Genomic DNA, 17627 nt, shown 5'->3' on the forward strand with positions numbered 1-17627 from the left:
ATTCACTAGAGTCAACTTATCAACCAAAAGCACATCGGATTTCTGACCCTCTCTAATCTCATCCAGAATACCACTCGTTAACTTCAACATTCCCAATTTAACACTATTGTGAGTACTCTCACACACCAAACTCAAGTCTCTAAATTGCTCAATTAAATCCAATTCTTTAACCATTAACATAGACATATGCAATGATTTCCGACTCAACGCATCAGCCACTACGTTTGCTTTACCCGGATGATAATTCAAACCAAAGTCATAATCCTTCAGAAACTCTAACCATCTCCTCTGTCTCATATTCAGCTCTTTCTGATCAAACAAATACTTTAAACTTTTATGGTCACTGAAAACCTCAAATCTTGACCCATACAAGTAATGCCTCCATAATTTCAGAACAAATACCACAGCTGCCAACTCTAAATCATGTGTCGGATAGTTCCTCTCATGAACCCTCAGTTGTCTCGAAGCATAAGCTATAACCTGCTTATTCTGCATCAACACACCACCCAAACCCAACAATGAAGCATCACAGTAAACCTCAAATGGTTCCGACGAACTCGGTAATATCAGAATAGGAGCAGTAGTCAACCTTCTCTTTAACTCTTGGAAACCTTCTTCACATTTTGAGTCCCAAACAAACGCTTGCCCCTTTCTAGTCAACATCGTCAACGGTAACGCCAACTTAGAAAATCCCTCAATGAACTTCCTATAATAACCAGCCAAACCAAGAAAACTTCGAATCTCAGCAACAGACTTCGGAGCTTCCCACTTAGATACCGCTTCTATCTTAGAAGGATCAACAGCCACACCACCTCTTGAAATCACATGACCAAGGAAACTAACCTCTTCTAACCAAAATTCACACTTAGACAGTTTAGCAAATAACTTCTTTTCTCGTAGAACTCCTAAAACCACTCTCAAATGCTCAGCATGTTCTTCTTCAGATTTCGAATATACCAAAATGTCATCAATAAACACCACAACAAACTGATCTAGGTACGGATGGAAAATCCTATTCATATACTCCATAAATACTCCAGGCGCATTAGTCACACCAAAAGGCATTACAGAATACTCATAATGTCCATACCTTGTTCTGAAAGCAGTCTTCTGAATATCCTCAGTTTTCACACGTATCTGATGATACCCAGATCTCAAATCTATTTTGCTGAACACACTCGCACCGACCAATTGATCCATCAAATCGTCAATCCTCGGCAAAGGATACCGATTCTTGATCGTCACTTTATTCAGTTGCCTGTAGTCCACACACAACCTCATAGTACCTTCTTTCTTCTTAACCAATAACACTGGTGCACCCCACGGTGACACACTCGGACGAATAAACTTCTTATCCAACAGATCTTCCAGCTGACTCTTCAATTCAGCTAACTCAACAGCAGACATACGATACGGAGCCATCGATATCGGTCTAGTACCAGGTACCAAATCAATCGAGAACTCAACTTCACGCTCTGGCGGCAATTCATTCACTTCTTCAGGAAACACATCAGGAAAATCACACACCACGGCTAGATCAGGAATCACTAGTTTATCTTTAGCCTCCAAAGTCGCTAGCAGCATAAACAACTCTGCCCCATCTGCCACTTCCTCATTCACCTGCCTTGCTGATAGAAACAAATCCTTTCCTTCCTCAATCTCAGGAAATATCACAGTCTTATCAAAACAGTTGATGGAAACCCGGTTAAACACCAACCAGTTCATACCCAAGATAACGTCAATCTGCACTAGTGGAAGACACACAAGGTCTATCCCAAAATCTCTACCAAAAATACTCAAAGGACAACTCAAGCAAACTGAAGTAGTAGTCACTGAACCCTTTGCAGGAGTATCAATCACCATACTACCATACATCTCAGATATCTCTAACTTAAGTTTCACAGCACAATCCAAAGATATAAAGGAATGAGTAGCACCGGTGTCAATAATAGCTACAAGAGGAAAGCCATTAATATAACACGTACCTCTGATCAAACGATCATCCGCAGAAGTCTCAGAACCCGATAAAGCAAAGACCTTGCCTCCTGACTGATTCTCCTTCTTCGGCTTAGGACACTGTGGACTGATATGACCCACCTCTCCACAGTTGAAACAAGTTACAGTCTTCCACCGGCACTCTGCGGCCAAATGACCACCTTTGCCACACTTGAAACACTTCATCTCAGCACTGGTACACTCATGGACACGATGTCCAGCCCGACCACATCTATAACACTTAGCAGGGGCACTAGAGTCTCCCCCACTAGGCCTCTTCATCCCACTCTGTCTCTGAAAACCTTTGCCAGCTGCATACGGTTTTCCACGATCATTCTGATCCTTGCCTTTCCTATCAACCCTTTGCTGATAGCTCTCTGCTCTGGCTTTGGAATCCTGTTCAAAAATCCTGCAACAGTCAACCAAGTCAGAAAACACTCTGATCCGCTGATATCCAATAGCCTGCTTGATCTCGGGACGTAACCCGTTCTCAAACTTCACACATTTCGAAAATTCTCCAGCAGCCTCATTATAGGGAGTGTAATACTTTGACAGCTCTGTGAACTTAGCAGCATACTCAGTAACAGACCTGTTACCCTGCTTCAATTCTAAGAACTCTATCTCTTTCTTTCCTCTAACATCCTCTGGAAAATACTTCCTCAGGAATCTCTCTCTGAACACAGCCCAAGTGATCTCAGCATTCCCAGCAGTTTCCAACTCAGTGCGGGTAGCAACCCACCAATCATCAGCTTCTTCTGACAGCATATGCGTACCAAACCTGACCTTCTGGTTATCGGCACACTCAGTTACTCGGAAGATTCTCTCGATCTCCTTCAACCACTTCTGAGCACCATCTGGATCGTATGCTCCCTTGAACATTGGAGGATTGTTCTTCTGGAACTCACTCAGTTGACGAGCAGCTCCCATTCCCACAACATTCGGATTCCCTCCAAGTACTCCAGCTAGCATACCCAGAGCCTCAGCAATCGCAGCATCATCTCTACCTCTTCCAGCCATCTCTATTCTGAAAACCCAACAAGCTAAAACAATAAGTACTGATAGGGTCACACAACACCTATCCCGTACAGGGAAACAGAATAATTACGACTCGACTCGACTGACTATGCTCTGATACCACTAATGTAACACCCTTCTAAAATACCCCAATTATTTAAATTAAAATAATAAACATATATCAGAGTAATTATGCAGTTAAGGGTGTCACACAATCATTCACACCATGTTCCAAAATAACTGTCATGCTCTTTATTTAATTAATTAAACATTTGCATAAATCGCAGCGGATATAAATCAAATCAATCAAAACATGTAACATACTACATGTAAACTGGTTCAACAATCTTTAAAAACATAATTAAAAGGTTCCCTCCCGATGTTACACCTATCAGAGCATGACCCACTAAGGAGACTACACTAGACTCCAAGCATTCGCTTCTACTCAACTCATTTCTCGTTACCTGAAAAATAGTTGTAAGGGTGAGTTCCTCAATCGATATAATAAGCATTATAGAATCTCATGTCATGTTAAGTAATTAGACACATCAATCACCCTAATCACAACATACAATCAGTAACAGCACATCAGCTCAACATCATACTCAACACCCACATAAAGCACAAGTATAATCTCAAATCATACTCCATAACAACACAAACACACGTATAATATTGGAATACATCCATTCATATTATACGCCATACATACATTATGCAATGAGACTCCACACATGCGGTACCGACTATTCTTGAACATATAGTTCAAGCTCACCGATCAAATCCAGATACGGCTACTAAGCTCACTAGTCCCACTCATTTGAGATCTAGTGACTCACTCACTAATTCCTCACCATGGGAATTAGCTACAGCCCCAAAGGCTATGCTATGCACACTAATCATCTAGCATGCAAACATCAACAACAAATCCACAATGATTCACTCACTAATTCCTCACCATGGGAATTAGCTACAGCCCCAAGGCTATGTTATGCACGCTAATCATCTAGCAATGCAACATCAACAACAATTCACAATGGACATATGCTCACACTCTAAGCCATACAACAGCCCATTCACAAATACATGCATAATATATACATTCATAATATTATGCATATCATCATACATCATCAATACATTTGTCAAAACGTCATATCATCTCAAATAATTAACCACAGTATTAGCACACTCTACTAATACCTATACTGCTCAAAATAGCGGGAATTAATCCCTATTACATCATACGCCACTATAGGCCAAACATCAATTATGTACACAACATTAAAATGTCAATTTTCTCACTTTTCAACAGTGTTAACCGGTTAACGCCCTGGGTTAACCGGTTAACGCAGGCAGAACACGCCTTCTGGCCAAAACACAACAGTGTTAACCGGTTAACGCCCTGGGTTAACCGGTTAACGCAGCACAAACAGCAATATCTCAGCAATCACAACAGTGTTAACCGGTTAACGCCCTGGGTTAACCGGTTAACGCAAGCAAAACAGCACATTTTCCTAATTCGCAACAGTGTTAACCGGTTAACACCCTGGGTTAACCGGTTAACGCAAGACAGAAAGCTGTTCCTGCGCTAACACAAAGCAGAATGCAGAATTCTCCGCATTTTCCGCCGTTGGAGGACTTTCGGACCTCCGATTCCAATTCCGTAAAAAGCTATACATCCAGAATTTTACGACACACACCATTATCGATTCAATTACAGTTTTCACACAACTTATTCATCACAATTTCTCAGCATTTCAAATCCCAATTAGGGTCAATTCAACGGTTTATTACTACCCATTACATGCTAACCCATAATACCCATTAAGCGACGATAAACCCCCCTTACCTGAGTTAATCCGTCGAATCTTTCAGCTTCAAGCTCTTCCTTCTTCAACCTTTCTCTCTGGTTCTTCCTCTTTGCCCCTTTTCCTCTTCTCTGCAGCTTCTCAGTTTTCACGTAAAACCTTTTTACAAAATGAAAACTCTTTTTCTTATTCCAACTTATATATTTTCCAATTTATATTATTATTCCAATAATAATAATAATTTAATAATTCCAAAATAATAATAATAATAATCCAATTATCTAATTAAATTAATAAATATATTATTAACTTAATTTAAATAATTATCATATTATTATCGGGGTGTTACATAGGTCATGCAGGATACGTCACCTACCTGAGATATATGGATATCTGATCTAGGTGATGTATTACTCATGGATCAAGATGAGCCTGTGACCTACTCATGGAATCTTTATTTAGATGAAACAGTAAAACTGTATGGATTCATCAAGAACGAAGATGAGCCTTGTGTCTACAAGAAGGTTAGTGGGAGCATGATCATATTCCTGGTATTATATGTAGATGACATATTACTCATTGGAACCGATATCCCTACCCTGCAACAAGTAAAGTCTTGGTTGGGGAAATGCTTTTCTATGAAGGACCTGGGTGAAGCAGCCTATCAGAATCTATAGAGATAGATCATGAAATGCTTGGCCTAAGTCAGAGTACATAGACAAAGTGCTGAGACGCTTTAATATGAATGATTCCAATCTGGTTATGTGTTTTGCTTAAACGGTGGCACTGTGAGCTTGAAAAGTTCAACGCAAGATGCAGTTGCTGATTCTACAATTGAGGCCGAGTATATTGCTGCCTTAAGTGCAGCAAAGGAAGCTGTTTGGATCAATAAACTTGGCATAGTCCCTAGCATTATGGATCCCATTGGTCTCTATTATGATAACAATGGTGTTATCGCACAAGCTAAGGAGCCTAGATCTCACCAAAGATCCAAACACATACTTAGACGTTGTGTGAAAATATGTAAAGTACCTACACTTGACAATGTTGCTAACCCACTGACAAAGCCTCTTGCGCAGCAGAAGCATGATGGCCATACTAGATCAATGGGCATACGGGGTATGCCTGATTGGCTCTAGTGCTAGTGGGAGATTGTTGGTGTAAGCCCTAGAGGCCAATACTTTTGGTACTTGTATCGAATTATTTAAAGGCATTTTCTTTATTATGTGTGATTAATGAAGTCCCTGGAATAGATAGTCCGTTTAATGTATTAAGTGTGACTTAATCATGAGAACACATTAAATATAAGGACACTATTCTTAAAGTATCCGTAGTCGAGCTTTAGTGTGAAGTGGGATAACATTAAAGCATTAAGACTATTATGTTTGTAGACTTATGATCACATCTCATGGATCATGGATAAAGAGTTATCAAGTCTTAAACATAGGTATGAATATTAGGAGTAATATTTATACCGGATTGACCCGCTATGAGAATACTATATAGAAAGTTATGCAAAGTGTCATAAGTTATTCTCATGGTGATAATAGTGTATACCACTCTTCGACCTGAAACCACTATGGATCCTAGATGTAGAGTCGAGTGCTTTATTGCTGATCCAACATTGTCCGTAACTGGATAACCATAAAGACAGTTGATGGGTACTCCACGAAGCATGTTGAGGGACATGAGTGTCCTAGATGGAATTTGCCAATCCTGCGTAACAGGATAAATGTCTATGGGCCCAATATTGAACTGGACAAGGGTGACACGGTCTATACCTTGTGTTCAATATAGACATAAGGGCAAAGGGGTAATTATACACATAATTATTATCACAGGAGGTTTTGTCAGATCACATGACATTTTCGTGACTTGGGTAGCAGTGATGTGTTGCTAGATACCGCTCACTGTTTATTATGTTAAATGCGTGATTTAATATAATTGCCAACGTCGCGAAAACCTATAGGGTCACACACAAAGGATGGATTGATGAGAGATAGAATAATTAAGGAACATCGTAAGGTACGGTGTACTTAAGTATAATACGAAATATGGTAAGGTACCAAATACTTAAGTGATTTTGGCATATTATGAGATATGGGCCAAAATGCACTTAAGTGGGCTTTTTGGCTTGAAGCCCACACAAGTGGTTCTATAAATAGAACCCCTTGGGTAGAAGCATTGAAACTCACTGAGATAGAAAACACAACTGAAGAGTTGGAATTTCGTATCTCTCTCTCACTCAAAGCCTTCATTCATAACAGCTAGCACTGCGATTGAAGGAATCCGTTCGTGTGGACTGAGTAGAGACGTTGTCATCGTTCAACGTTCGTGATCGCCCCGTGGATCTGTATCAAAGGTTTTGATCATTATCAGAAATCTGCACCAAAGGTTTGAATCGCCACAAGAGGTAACGATTCTATCACTGATCATGCCCATTCGTAAGGATCACTAAATGGAGAAATTTTTAAATTCCGCTGCGCCTTGGATGGCTATTCTCCTACAGGAACCTAGTCTGCATGGAATTCACGAATTCTCTGGGTTCCATACGAAAAAATTTGAACTCCTTTGTTACCATGTTGATCTTAGAATTCATGACATCATTTGTTCCCTCACAAAGGGCTTGGATAGCGTCCCACATAGCTTTTGCGCTCTTATGATGTGAAACAGAGTAGAATACTTTCACGCTTAAAGATTAGATAAGTATGTTCCTCACTTACAAATCATATGAAGTCTTTTTGGTTTCAACATTTGTCCAATCCTCTGGGTGTTTAAGAACATCATCGTCGCCTTTTGGGATAAAATGACCATCGGTGACTGCTATCTATAGAGTTTTGTAAACTTGTAGTAAATGTACATACATGTTTTATTTCCAATAGGCATATTTCTCGCCTTTAAAAAATGGTACTCTATTATTCGCTCCCTTTGGATCGTCATCATCAGCCATATTCCTAAACTTTTAAGTCGTTTAGACCTAATCAAAAGACCAACTATAAGGTCAATTGTTGGATAGGAATATGGAGTAGAGTAACGGTATAGAGGGGGTGAATAGACCCTTTTCAAAAATTAATTGATTTTCAATAAGTAATATCAGAGTTTTTCAAAAGCGAAAGTCTTAAAGTGAAAATAGAGACCTTATGTTTTATTTGGAAGTCAATTACGAATACAAATACACAATTCACAAATATACTTAGATTGTTCGATGACAAAAAAAGTTGTCAGCTATATCGAATTGATAAATTATAAACTACACGAGATGTATTCTAAAAAAAATAAACTTATGTAGTAAATCGCTACCAACAGGAATTAACGATAAACTACTATAAGAAACAATTATCTAAACATGCAATAACCTACATAAATTAAAATGAGAGAGTGAGGGGGGGGGGGGGGGGAGAGAGAGAGAGAGAGAGAGAGAGAGAGTATATCGGGATGTATAGGAGTCCGGCTCTATCGTCCTCACAAGAGCCTATTTCACTCACCAATGGTTTCCCATTGAAAGTAGATCTTCCAATATGGTTTGACAAATATTACACGAGTTCATACCATAACTAATCCACAATAATGCTGAGAAAATTAAATCTCTTATTTGGATCTTCACTTGTATAAAACTTTTATGCTGAAGTCTTTGCGAAATCTTTAATCGATCCTCGCGTATTGAATCTTCCAGTTACATCAATCTGCTTCAAGTCTTCATGTGTGGCAATCACCCTAGATCCCACTGATTTCTTGAGCAATGAACTGTATGAAGATTGAGAAGAACATTTACCATGTCTGTAGGCTTTCACACAACACTACCAAGGTCAATCTAGAGAAAAGAACCTCATTCTTTTCACTGGAATTTGTCACCGCCAGTCACAACAACCACAATCTTGGAAGTTTCCTGAAAATCTTTATCAAACCTTCAAGAAATGTTAGTTTCAAGAGACATCTCTCTCAACAGTTACAAATCTCCATGATCAAGATCGAAAATCAAATTAGATGTTGAACATGAAAGAAATTCTATTTGAAAGAGATTTTGAGTTTTTCAAAATTTAGAGGTTGTTGATTTCACAAAATCACAATATTGACTATGTGATAGCTTGATGAGAATGAGATGACAAAATAAATTTATATGTGTTGGAGTTTATGCACAAAAATAGATGAAAAACAATTGTTAGATTTAAGTAAAAAACATTCGTTAATTTTAGTCGATGAAGAAGTAGAGTTGAACTATTTTATTATGTGTTGATAAGATAGAAGAACATAATTATAATATGCAACCACATGAACGCTTAGTGGACAAAAGTATCTGTTTTTTTTTTACTTTAATTACTATATTTTTAATATTTTAAAAATTAATTTTTGCTAATTAATTAACTTATTTGTCATATTTATCTAATTAACCTATTTTTCTAAATCCTATCATTTATCGTTTAGATTATCATATATGTTATTTTTCCAATTATCTTTGTTAATTGATTTATATACCTCTATTAATCTATTGGTCTAACACACTTCAACATGTGATTAATTGAAATATTTTTGATATAGTGATAGTGTTATTATTTTACGTATTAAGAAAAGTAATGAATATTATATGAAAATGAAAAATTATGAATATTTTTACAAAATTGTCTTTCATTAATATATAAATATAATAATAAAATTTTAAGTATATAATAGAAAAAATAGCATAAATTATTTATTGGTAATATAAAGTGACTTATATTATGATACAATTTATTTTTCAAAATCATTTATAACAAAAAATGGAGGGAGTATTTTTCTTTAGTAAAATTATTTTTATTAATTTATTTTTTAAATTTAATGTATATTTTAGTCTATTAACTTAATTTAATGTTTCACTTTAGTTTGGTATCTAAAAAATGATACATGTTAGTCTCTTAAAATATTTCTGTTAGTCTAATTAGTCATTTCCATTAAATTTTGTAAAAAAACGTTAATTTTTACCCATGTGGTTTTAATGTTTTGGAACTATTAACTATATGGCTTTTATTGTCCTTCTCTATTCACATACGAATTTCTCTATTTCTCTCTTCTCATCTCCAAAACCCTAGCAGTCACCTTCTTCTCTCTTTTCCTTCTTAGACCTTCTTCTGACTTTAAAATATCTTCTTCTTTCTCTATTTCTATTCATCTTCTTCAACCGAATGTTTTGAAATATAACCGATCTAATTTGTTCTTCATCACCCACAAAATCATTTTCTCCTGTGGGACGAAGATCTTGAATCCAAATTCTCCACTACCCTTGTCAAGATATCTTCAAGGTTCTCTCACCACTTTTCTTTTTTCCATATTTCATTTCAATTTTCAATAATAATTATTTGTTTAATCACTATTTTTTTTTAAGATAGGTTTTGTAGGAAATTTATAAGAAAATTTTGGCTACAAGTAGTCAAAAATTTCTTTTAGAGTCCTAATATTTTTTTGAAAGGTGTCATTATTCTCTAATATTCTTATGATTAATTAATTCATCATGCTTAATTTATAATCAAACACCTAAATCAGAGTTATATTCATCATTGTCATGTTGCCAAAAGTTAATAGTTTTTCTGAAAAACTAACTGAACTGACCAATAATACCAATAATACTAACGAAATAGTATTAAAGCATTTATTTTTAATTAAATGACCAAAACGAAACCTTAAATTAATTTAAGGGACTTTAGGACTAATTATATCTATTTTTAATAAAAATAATAAATTTAAATTTGTTTATAAATATTTGATATACTATAAATTACAAATAAATTATTATTTATTTAAATATACAAACTAGCTCTTAAAGACAATAAGTCCATTTCTTTTTCCACGTGTCGCGTGAAGAACGTAAGAAGACAATAATGCTCAATTATTAAAATTAAACACTAGCCTTTAAATAATTTTGTTGCCAATCCAAAACAATATTCATAAAAACATAATTGACAATTATTGCTAAAGAACAAACAAATTGAACCTTGAATCCAAAGATAAATTGGAAACTATTTTGATGAACAAATAATCCGCAAATCAAAATCTTCTATAAGTGGCAATAGGATTAAGATCTATCACAATTTTCTTGATTTGTTATGATTCTATTTTATTTAATTCAATGGTGGAAAAAAACCTTATAACCCTCATTCCATGTCCATTTCTATTCTTCTCATTTTCATCTTTCAACTCATTGTTTTCCTTGAAAATCATAACGTCACAATGTTTTCTACCACGGTTAGAGTCTATAGTACTCTACTACATTCATATTCTATCTTTGGTTGTAATTCATATATAATTAACTATTCTCTCATTTTTCATGGTTATCATCCACAATTACCTTATTATTATTAGTATGATTTTTTTTACCATGTTCATGTCACTAGGAGCCCTATCTGTTATGTTTCTAGAATAGTACTGCTATTATTGTGAACGTGGTTTTTTTAAGGTTCATAATTCTAAGCTTTTGATGTTAAGTATTCTTGGTGGTTGTTATTTCATATTTGCACTTCTATTCAATACTACAAAATCTAAATTTGCTTTCTTATTAGGAAAATTGTAAGATTGTATTTATCATAAGCATATTGGAATTACCAATTACACAGTTCAAGAGTGCAAAATCTGTGAAAATATTGATTTCCCTTTTGTTAATGCTGACCACTATACTATTGTTGTGGTGGATAAATAAACACTAATATGTACATGTAAAACTCAAATATAGACTCTTTCATCTACTCTATAGATCAGTTTTCATATTAGTGTTTATGTGAATTCTCCTCTCAGTGCAGAAGTAGCTCTTTGTATGGCTCTGGTAACCCTCCAGATCTCATGTTGAATTTCTGTTAGTCTTTCTTTTTCACTTATGACGTTTGACCTAGTTGTAGAATCAGCAATCCCAGGGAAAAAATCTAATTTCTCAGCGTCGTTCGGAGGCCCAAACACCTATAATACAGAAACATAAAACAGTGATTAGTAACTAACTAGTATATGACGAACGAAGACAAGCATAACGATGTGAAAGAAAGTGATAGTTTGGTAATTGCGGCCAGAGTAGTGTTTCTGACAGAAAAGTAGTATATTATGAATCTCGTATATTGAGTTTGGAAATTGTGACAAAAAATGAGCTACACTGGTTCCAACTTTGAAGATAGTAACTTAAATCAGTTAAAGAGGTTTAATCAGTGTTTCCATGATACATGGTAAATAAACAAACTCACAAGATGCTTGAACCACTGTTTTCCTTTAAGTCCATCTCCATCTAAGAAGCCTTTTTCTGCGAGCATTAGTCTATCATTCATCGCTCGCCTTTTCATATCTACAAACTGACCTGAAGTTTCTACCAATCTAAGTTCCTGCAGTTCAAAAAAAAGACAAGTATAACTATCTTGGAAGATAGATATTCCTTTTCGATGCTGAGGTTATTTTTGTTTTGCTTACTTACCTTTAATTCGCTGTCAACTTCTTTTGCAGCCGAAGCAAATTCATTGATTGATGTTGTTAATGGGAGCAGAGAAATTTTCTGATCTAACACATTGCTCAATTTGTCCCTGTACAACTGCCAAAAACAGGGGAAGATTATATAAGTAATATAAGAATATATTCTGTTGTTGCAAAAAACACTCTTTGATTCGCTACTCAGTTCTTACTCAGTCTCTTCATTTTCTGGTAGAAACCAAATTAAAATTGTAAATAACTTTCAAATAAAATCCCCTAACTTTGGGAGACAGTAATTAGAAAGATTTTAATTAAAATAAGAGATGAATATAAATGCCCACCTGTAACTCATTTGCGTATGATAAATAATCGAACGGAAGAATGGAATCATCGGCTAGGCGTAGAGCTAGAAGGCCCCAAATTCCAGTAACTAATACAACAAAGAACACAAGATAAATCTTACGATTGCTGCATGGATTACCATTTTATCAAACGAAAAACCATTTTATGCTAGAAATCTGACCGGCAACATGGCGCTGGAAGAATGGATCTCCATATTCTGCCATCCAGTTATAGGAGTCGAAAGCAGTGTGATAGACAGGAAAATCTGGGGGCAAAAGGGAAAGATATTATTGTATAATCATATCAACCTCACCATATACTAGAGTTCCTTTTAAGTCCTGGACTAGGGCTTTGGTTATTTCCAATCATTCTATATGTACTGTGGCATAACTTTCCATAAATCAAACAGAATCCTTTAGTTCATATTGACTGAGGTGTGTACCTTTTCCGTAATACACATCAACAGATGGAACCCCTGCATGTTGCACAAATGGAGCAAAGTCAGAATCAACTCTACCAAGCCTTTGAATCTGCAATCCAACGAAACAAAAAGCAAGCTAAGTAATGAGAATATCATAACAAAATTGAACCCGTTTTTTTAATAGCATTGAAGTGTCTTCGTCAGATACATGTCAAGTATCATATATATATATATATATATATATATATATATATATATATATATATATATATATATATATATATATACACGCGCGCACACACACTATTAAAACAACACTATCGAATCGACAGTAAATGCATAATCAATAAATGCAAACAAATTCTTGGAAAACAGTAACAAAAGCATTACATTATTGCCTTCATCGGAAGCAGACCATGTCTCGTATACTGATACACCCTTAGAGTCGGGATCCTTGACCTGAAATTAAAGTAAATGCAGATTAAAATTTAGAATTACTAAAATACCAAAAGCAATCAAAGTGTATATGTGTTTGTGCATAAATGATTATTCGTATGCACGTTTGGATATGCATTAATAAATGGTTGTTACTTAATATACCTTTTTTGTGACCTCGCGAATAAGACTGTCTAGTTGAGGAGTTGAGCCAACAAAGAAACCAGGGCCTTGAACAGCACAATCCACATTAAGGTACGCTACAGCTTTGGAACCAAGATTGATAAGGTTTTGTTCAACCCATTCAGTGGATCCTATCTACATAAACAGATAAGCTTGATTCAAAGACAGTGTTACAGGAAATCACACCATAATGGAAATAAAGCAAACTCACTTAATTTAATAATGGGTGGGTATATTTGGCAATTGAATAAGGAAATTGACGATGCAATGCACTTAAGGAAACTGAAGAGTTATAAGCATATAACGGGTAAAAATCATTGCAGTCATGGTATGTTAAAATTGAGAAGTGAATTGTAGTGCTGCCACATTAAATGTTTTTCGTATTCTAATATTTCCAAGTTAGTGTTGTTGCAAGTTGCGTCCCCGTGACATTAAATGTTTGTCGCATTCTAAGTCGGTGTCATGAGTGGTAGTGTCTCCGTATTAAATTAAATGTTTGTTGTATTAATGTATTCTAATGGTACAGCCTAAACAAAAGATTTGAGCAAGTTACAAAAGTTGTTGGCTGTTCAAGAAATTCACCGCAAAATTGCTATATAACGCACCGGGCTACATGTCACTTTCCCTTCCACCAATCGCATTAGGGAAGCTCAAATTTGGCGTTAAATATGGTGCGGAAACTCACGAGTTATGTGGAAAAAAACAAATCCAATGATTTGATTCTTGAAGACTATTCAAGTCACACATGCAACTACTATATTGAAGAAGACACACTTAGAGACATGAATTGTTAAGAAGGAAATATTGCCTACCATGCCAAATTCCTCGGCATCCCAACTGCATAGAACGATTGTCCTCCTTGGCTTCCAACCTGAACTCAGTAGAATAGAGTATCGTCGGGCAAGGTCAAGTAAGGCAGCTGTCCCACTGCTGGGATCAACAGCACCATAAGTCCATGCATCTCTATGGTTCCCAAGCAGAACATGGCGATCAGGTTCTTCTGATCCCTTTATGACAGCAAAAACATTTTGAATGGTGGACACCTTCTTTTCACCCTGAAAAACAGAAAACATATTGAGACCGCAATTCATTTCTATTTACTCAGATATCACGTAAGCAAGGGTTCACAATTAACTCGAAACAAGAGAAATGTAACAAGAGCACACAATCATAACAAGATTGACTATAATTAAGATCCAACCATTAGATTAACAAGGTTCATTACAAAAGCCAATGTATGCCAATAGCTAAACCATGACATACCATAAGTGACTAATTATATAGTTAGGCCCAATTTTAAACATATATACACTGCTTTGGGCAAAAACATATCAAATATAAGCATTTCAATTATTAAAGAACACCATCCACAAACAACAAGAACCAGCTACTTTCTCATTAGGTGTTTATAAGTAGAAAAGTCTTCTGGCTCAACCAAAGCATCAAAAACTGGAAGACATTTGAAAATAGAATGAAATAAAATTTCCATTTCATTGTTTTGATATTTCCTATGATTGAATATTAATCAATTCCCTACAGTGTTGTCGATGGCGGAGAGTCAAAATCCCGCCATACCATCCGCTTTGCAGCGCCGTTATAGCGGCAAAACCCGCAATATCGGCAGATGTTTACCATTGCAGCGAGTCCAAAAACCGCTATGTATATCCGCCATAGCGGCGAGTCCAAAAACCGCTATGTATATCCGCCATAGCGGCCATGGCGCCGCTATTTGATAACACTGATTCCATAGTGAAATATTTCACGTTCCAATCCATTTTATCCACCCAATTTTAAACAATAAAACCTAATTCCATTTCATTCTTTTCCTTCAATTAATCTGAATACAGCCTCAGATTTACCTATACATAGAATGCAAAAAGAAACTTCTTAAAACCCTATTTGAACCAAAAAAAAAAAACTTAATTAAACAATAATAGTTAAACGCTTATTTGTAAATTATTTCTACAATAAAAGATAAAATAACATAAAACTCATAACATATTTTCCTAAACTATGATAACATGCTTTCATAAAATAAAAAAAACTATCATCAAGGAACTTATGAAAATAAATTGAAAATAGTTTATACATGTATCATAAGTTTTCAAACTATCTCAAAAGTGATTGTAGTTGTAGTTGTATGGTTTCAAGTTTGGAGCATACATATATGATTTCAGAACGTGTATAATTGGTTTTGACATGTTTGGCTTCTCTCGAAAAAATTGATTATTGCTTTCCAGATTTTACTCTACTTAAATCTAGGATTCGTAGCATTTGAGTCTAAACATAACTTTTACACTAAAATTCACCGTTCAGCTCATTTTTGCACAAATCACTTTACATTCCAATCACTTTTAATCAGATAAACCAACAACTTTTAATTATAATCAATTTTAGCATATGAATTCCCTCAAAATCAATTTTTTGGCCGCATACCAAACACATGAAACACATAGTAGATGAAGTCAAGGTTCAATTATCAAAAGAATAAAAGCAGATGACATGACATTCTAACAAAAAAAGGTATATGAGTGGGTAGAAAGTACTAACCAAGTAGGTGAAATTGAGCATAGTGGGACCAGGACCAACATGGCTAATAACACCCTTAGATTTCAGGGTATTCCTCCACTCTAAGGGCACTAAATTATCACCAAGTGAAGACAAAATAGCATCAGCAACATCAGCAGAGATTGGCATGGAAGGAATTTTAGGAAACCTTTCCAAAACTTCATTATCTTCCAAACTCAACCTCTCACTACCATCAACACTACCCCAACCAGGACTCACTGGGTCCCCCACACCTTTCATAACATTACCTCTCTCAAACCCGTTACGCCACGTGTCACCTTCGTCGTTGTAGATTAAAACCGCCGCAGCCCCGTTTTTCTCAGCCTTCTCAACCACCGTACCCCTCCCCAATCCACCGCCTTTTCTCGCTATCACTATACACCCCTTAACATCCACCCCGAGCGTATGATAGTCTATCTCTCTTCCGTAGTTAACGAAAACCGCCTTAGCGTAAACCGAACCGGACGGTGAATAAGCGTGGTAGGCATGAACCACGTCCAAACCGGGTTCGGTTAAAGGTAGGTTGAGGAAAGAACCGTTGGTTAAATGTATTGAGAGTGAAGAGTTTAACGGATAAGAGAGTAAAACGTTGTAGGACGTTGTGTGGGATTTGAGGTTTAAGGAAGTGAAGTGATTGAGAACGAAAAGCGCGGTGTTGGAATTGGATTTAGTTCCGGCGAGGTGAGGGTGCATGGTGAGCGTGCGGAGGTAGGAGGAGATGGTGGAGTTGGAAGAAGATGAGAGGAAGAGGCTTTGGAAGGTGGTGGATTTGTTGGAGTGTTTGAGAGAGTGAGGGAAATGGAAGGAATAGAAACCGAGAATGATTAGGATTAGGATTGCCACCATTGTTGTTAGAGGTGAAAGCTTTGTTGTTAAGAGATTGAGGGGTTTTATTGTCATTTTGTTTGTGTTTTTTTCTTCAGTATTTGCAGAAGAAGGAGGAGAAGAAGAAGAAGAGGAGAAGGTTTTGAGCGTTTTATTTTTCTTCAATGAAGTTAAATAGTAGGTTGGACTTGGCTTGTGCTGTTTTTCTTTTTGAAAGTGATTTTGTATGAGTAGGAGAGAATGGGGAATTATTTTTTATTTTATTATTATTAGGACAAAATTGAGTTGTTTTATACAAGTTTAGATATTTTCATTTCTAAAATCAAATTGAGAACTCGGTTTATGAGAAAGATAAAAGGATTGTTATTAAAAAGATTGACTTGACTTGACTTTTATAACTTTCTTTCTAACCCTCATTTTTATTAAATAAATTTAATGAGAATCGAACATGTTAAAAATAGATATCATGAGTACAGGGATAACATTTCATCCAACATGTTAAAAATAGACACGATTTAAAATTTATTTTTTTAAAATAATTACTAATTTAAATTTAAATTCCTAAATAACCTATTTTTTTTAAAAAAATACTGAAATAATCACTTTTCCTAATTGATGCGTCA

At 35.7% G+C, this 17627-nt stretch overlaps 1 protein-coding gene across 1 annotated transcript; it reads right to left on the reverse strand.

Moving 5' to 3' along the window:
* Positions 1 to 11405: 11405 nt before the first annotated feature.
* On the reverse strand, positions 11406 to 17279 carry LOC127125485 (probable glutamate carboxypeptidase AMP1). Its single transcript, XM_051054270.1, has 10 exons — positions 16162 to 17279; positions 14424 to 14666; positions 13594 to 13746; positions 13384 to 13452; positions 13015 to 13102; positions 12754 to 12837; positions 12572 to 12660; positions 12238 to 12351; positions 12014 to 12148; positions 11406 to 11738 (listed from the first exon to the last, which is right to left on the reverse strand). The coding sequence occupies exons 1-10, from the start codon at positions 17077 to 17079 to the stop codon at positions 11559 to 11561; spliced, it is 2073 nt and encodes a 690-aa protein (XP_050910227.1). The 5' UTR covers positions 17080 to 17279; the 3' UTR covers positions 11406 to 11558.
* Positions 17280 to 17627: the final 348 nt, after the last annotated feature.

The sequence above is a fragment of the Lathyrus oleraceus genome, chromosome 3 (assembly GCF_024323335.1).
Source record: "Lathyrus oleraceus cultivar Zhongwan6 chromosome 3, CAAS_Psat_ZW6_1.0, whole genome shotgun sequence".
NCBI lineage: Eukaryota > Viridiplantae > Streptophyta > Magnoliopsida > Fabales > Fabaceae > Lathyrus > Lathyrus oleraceus.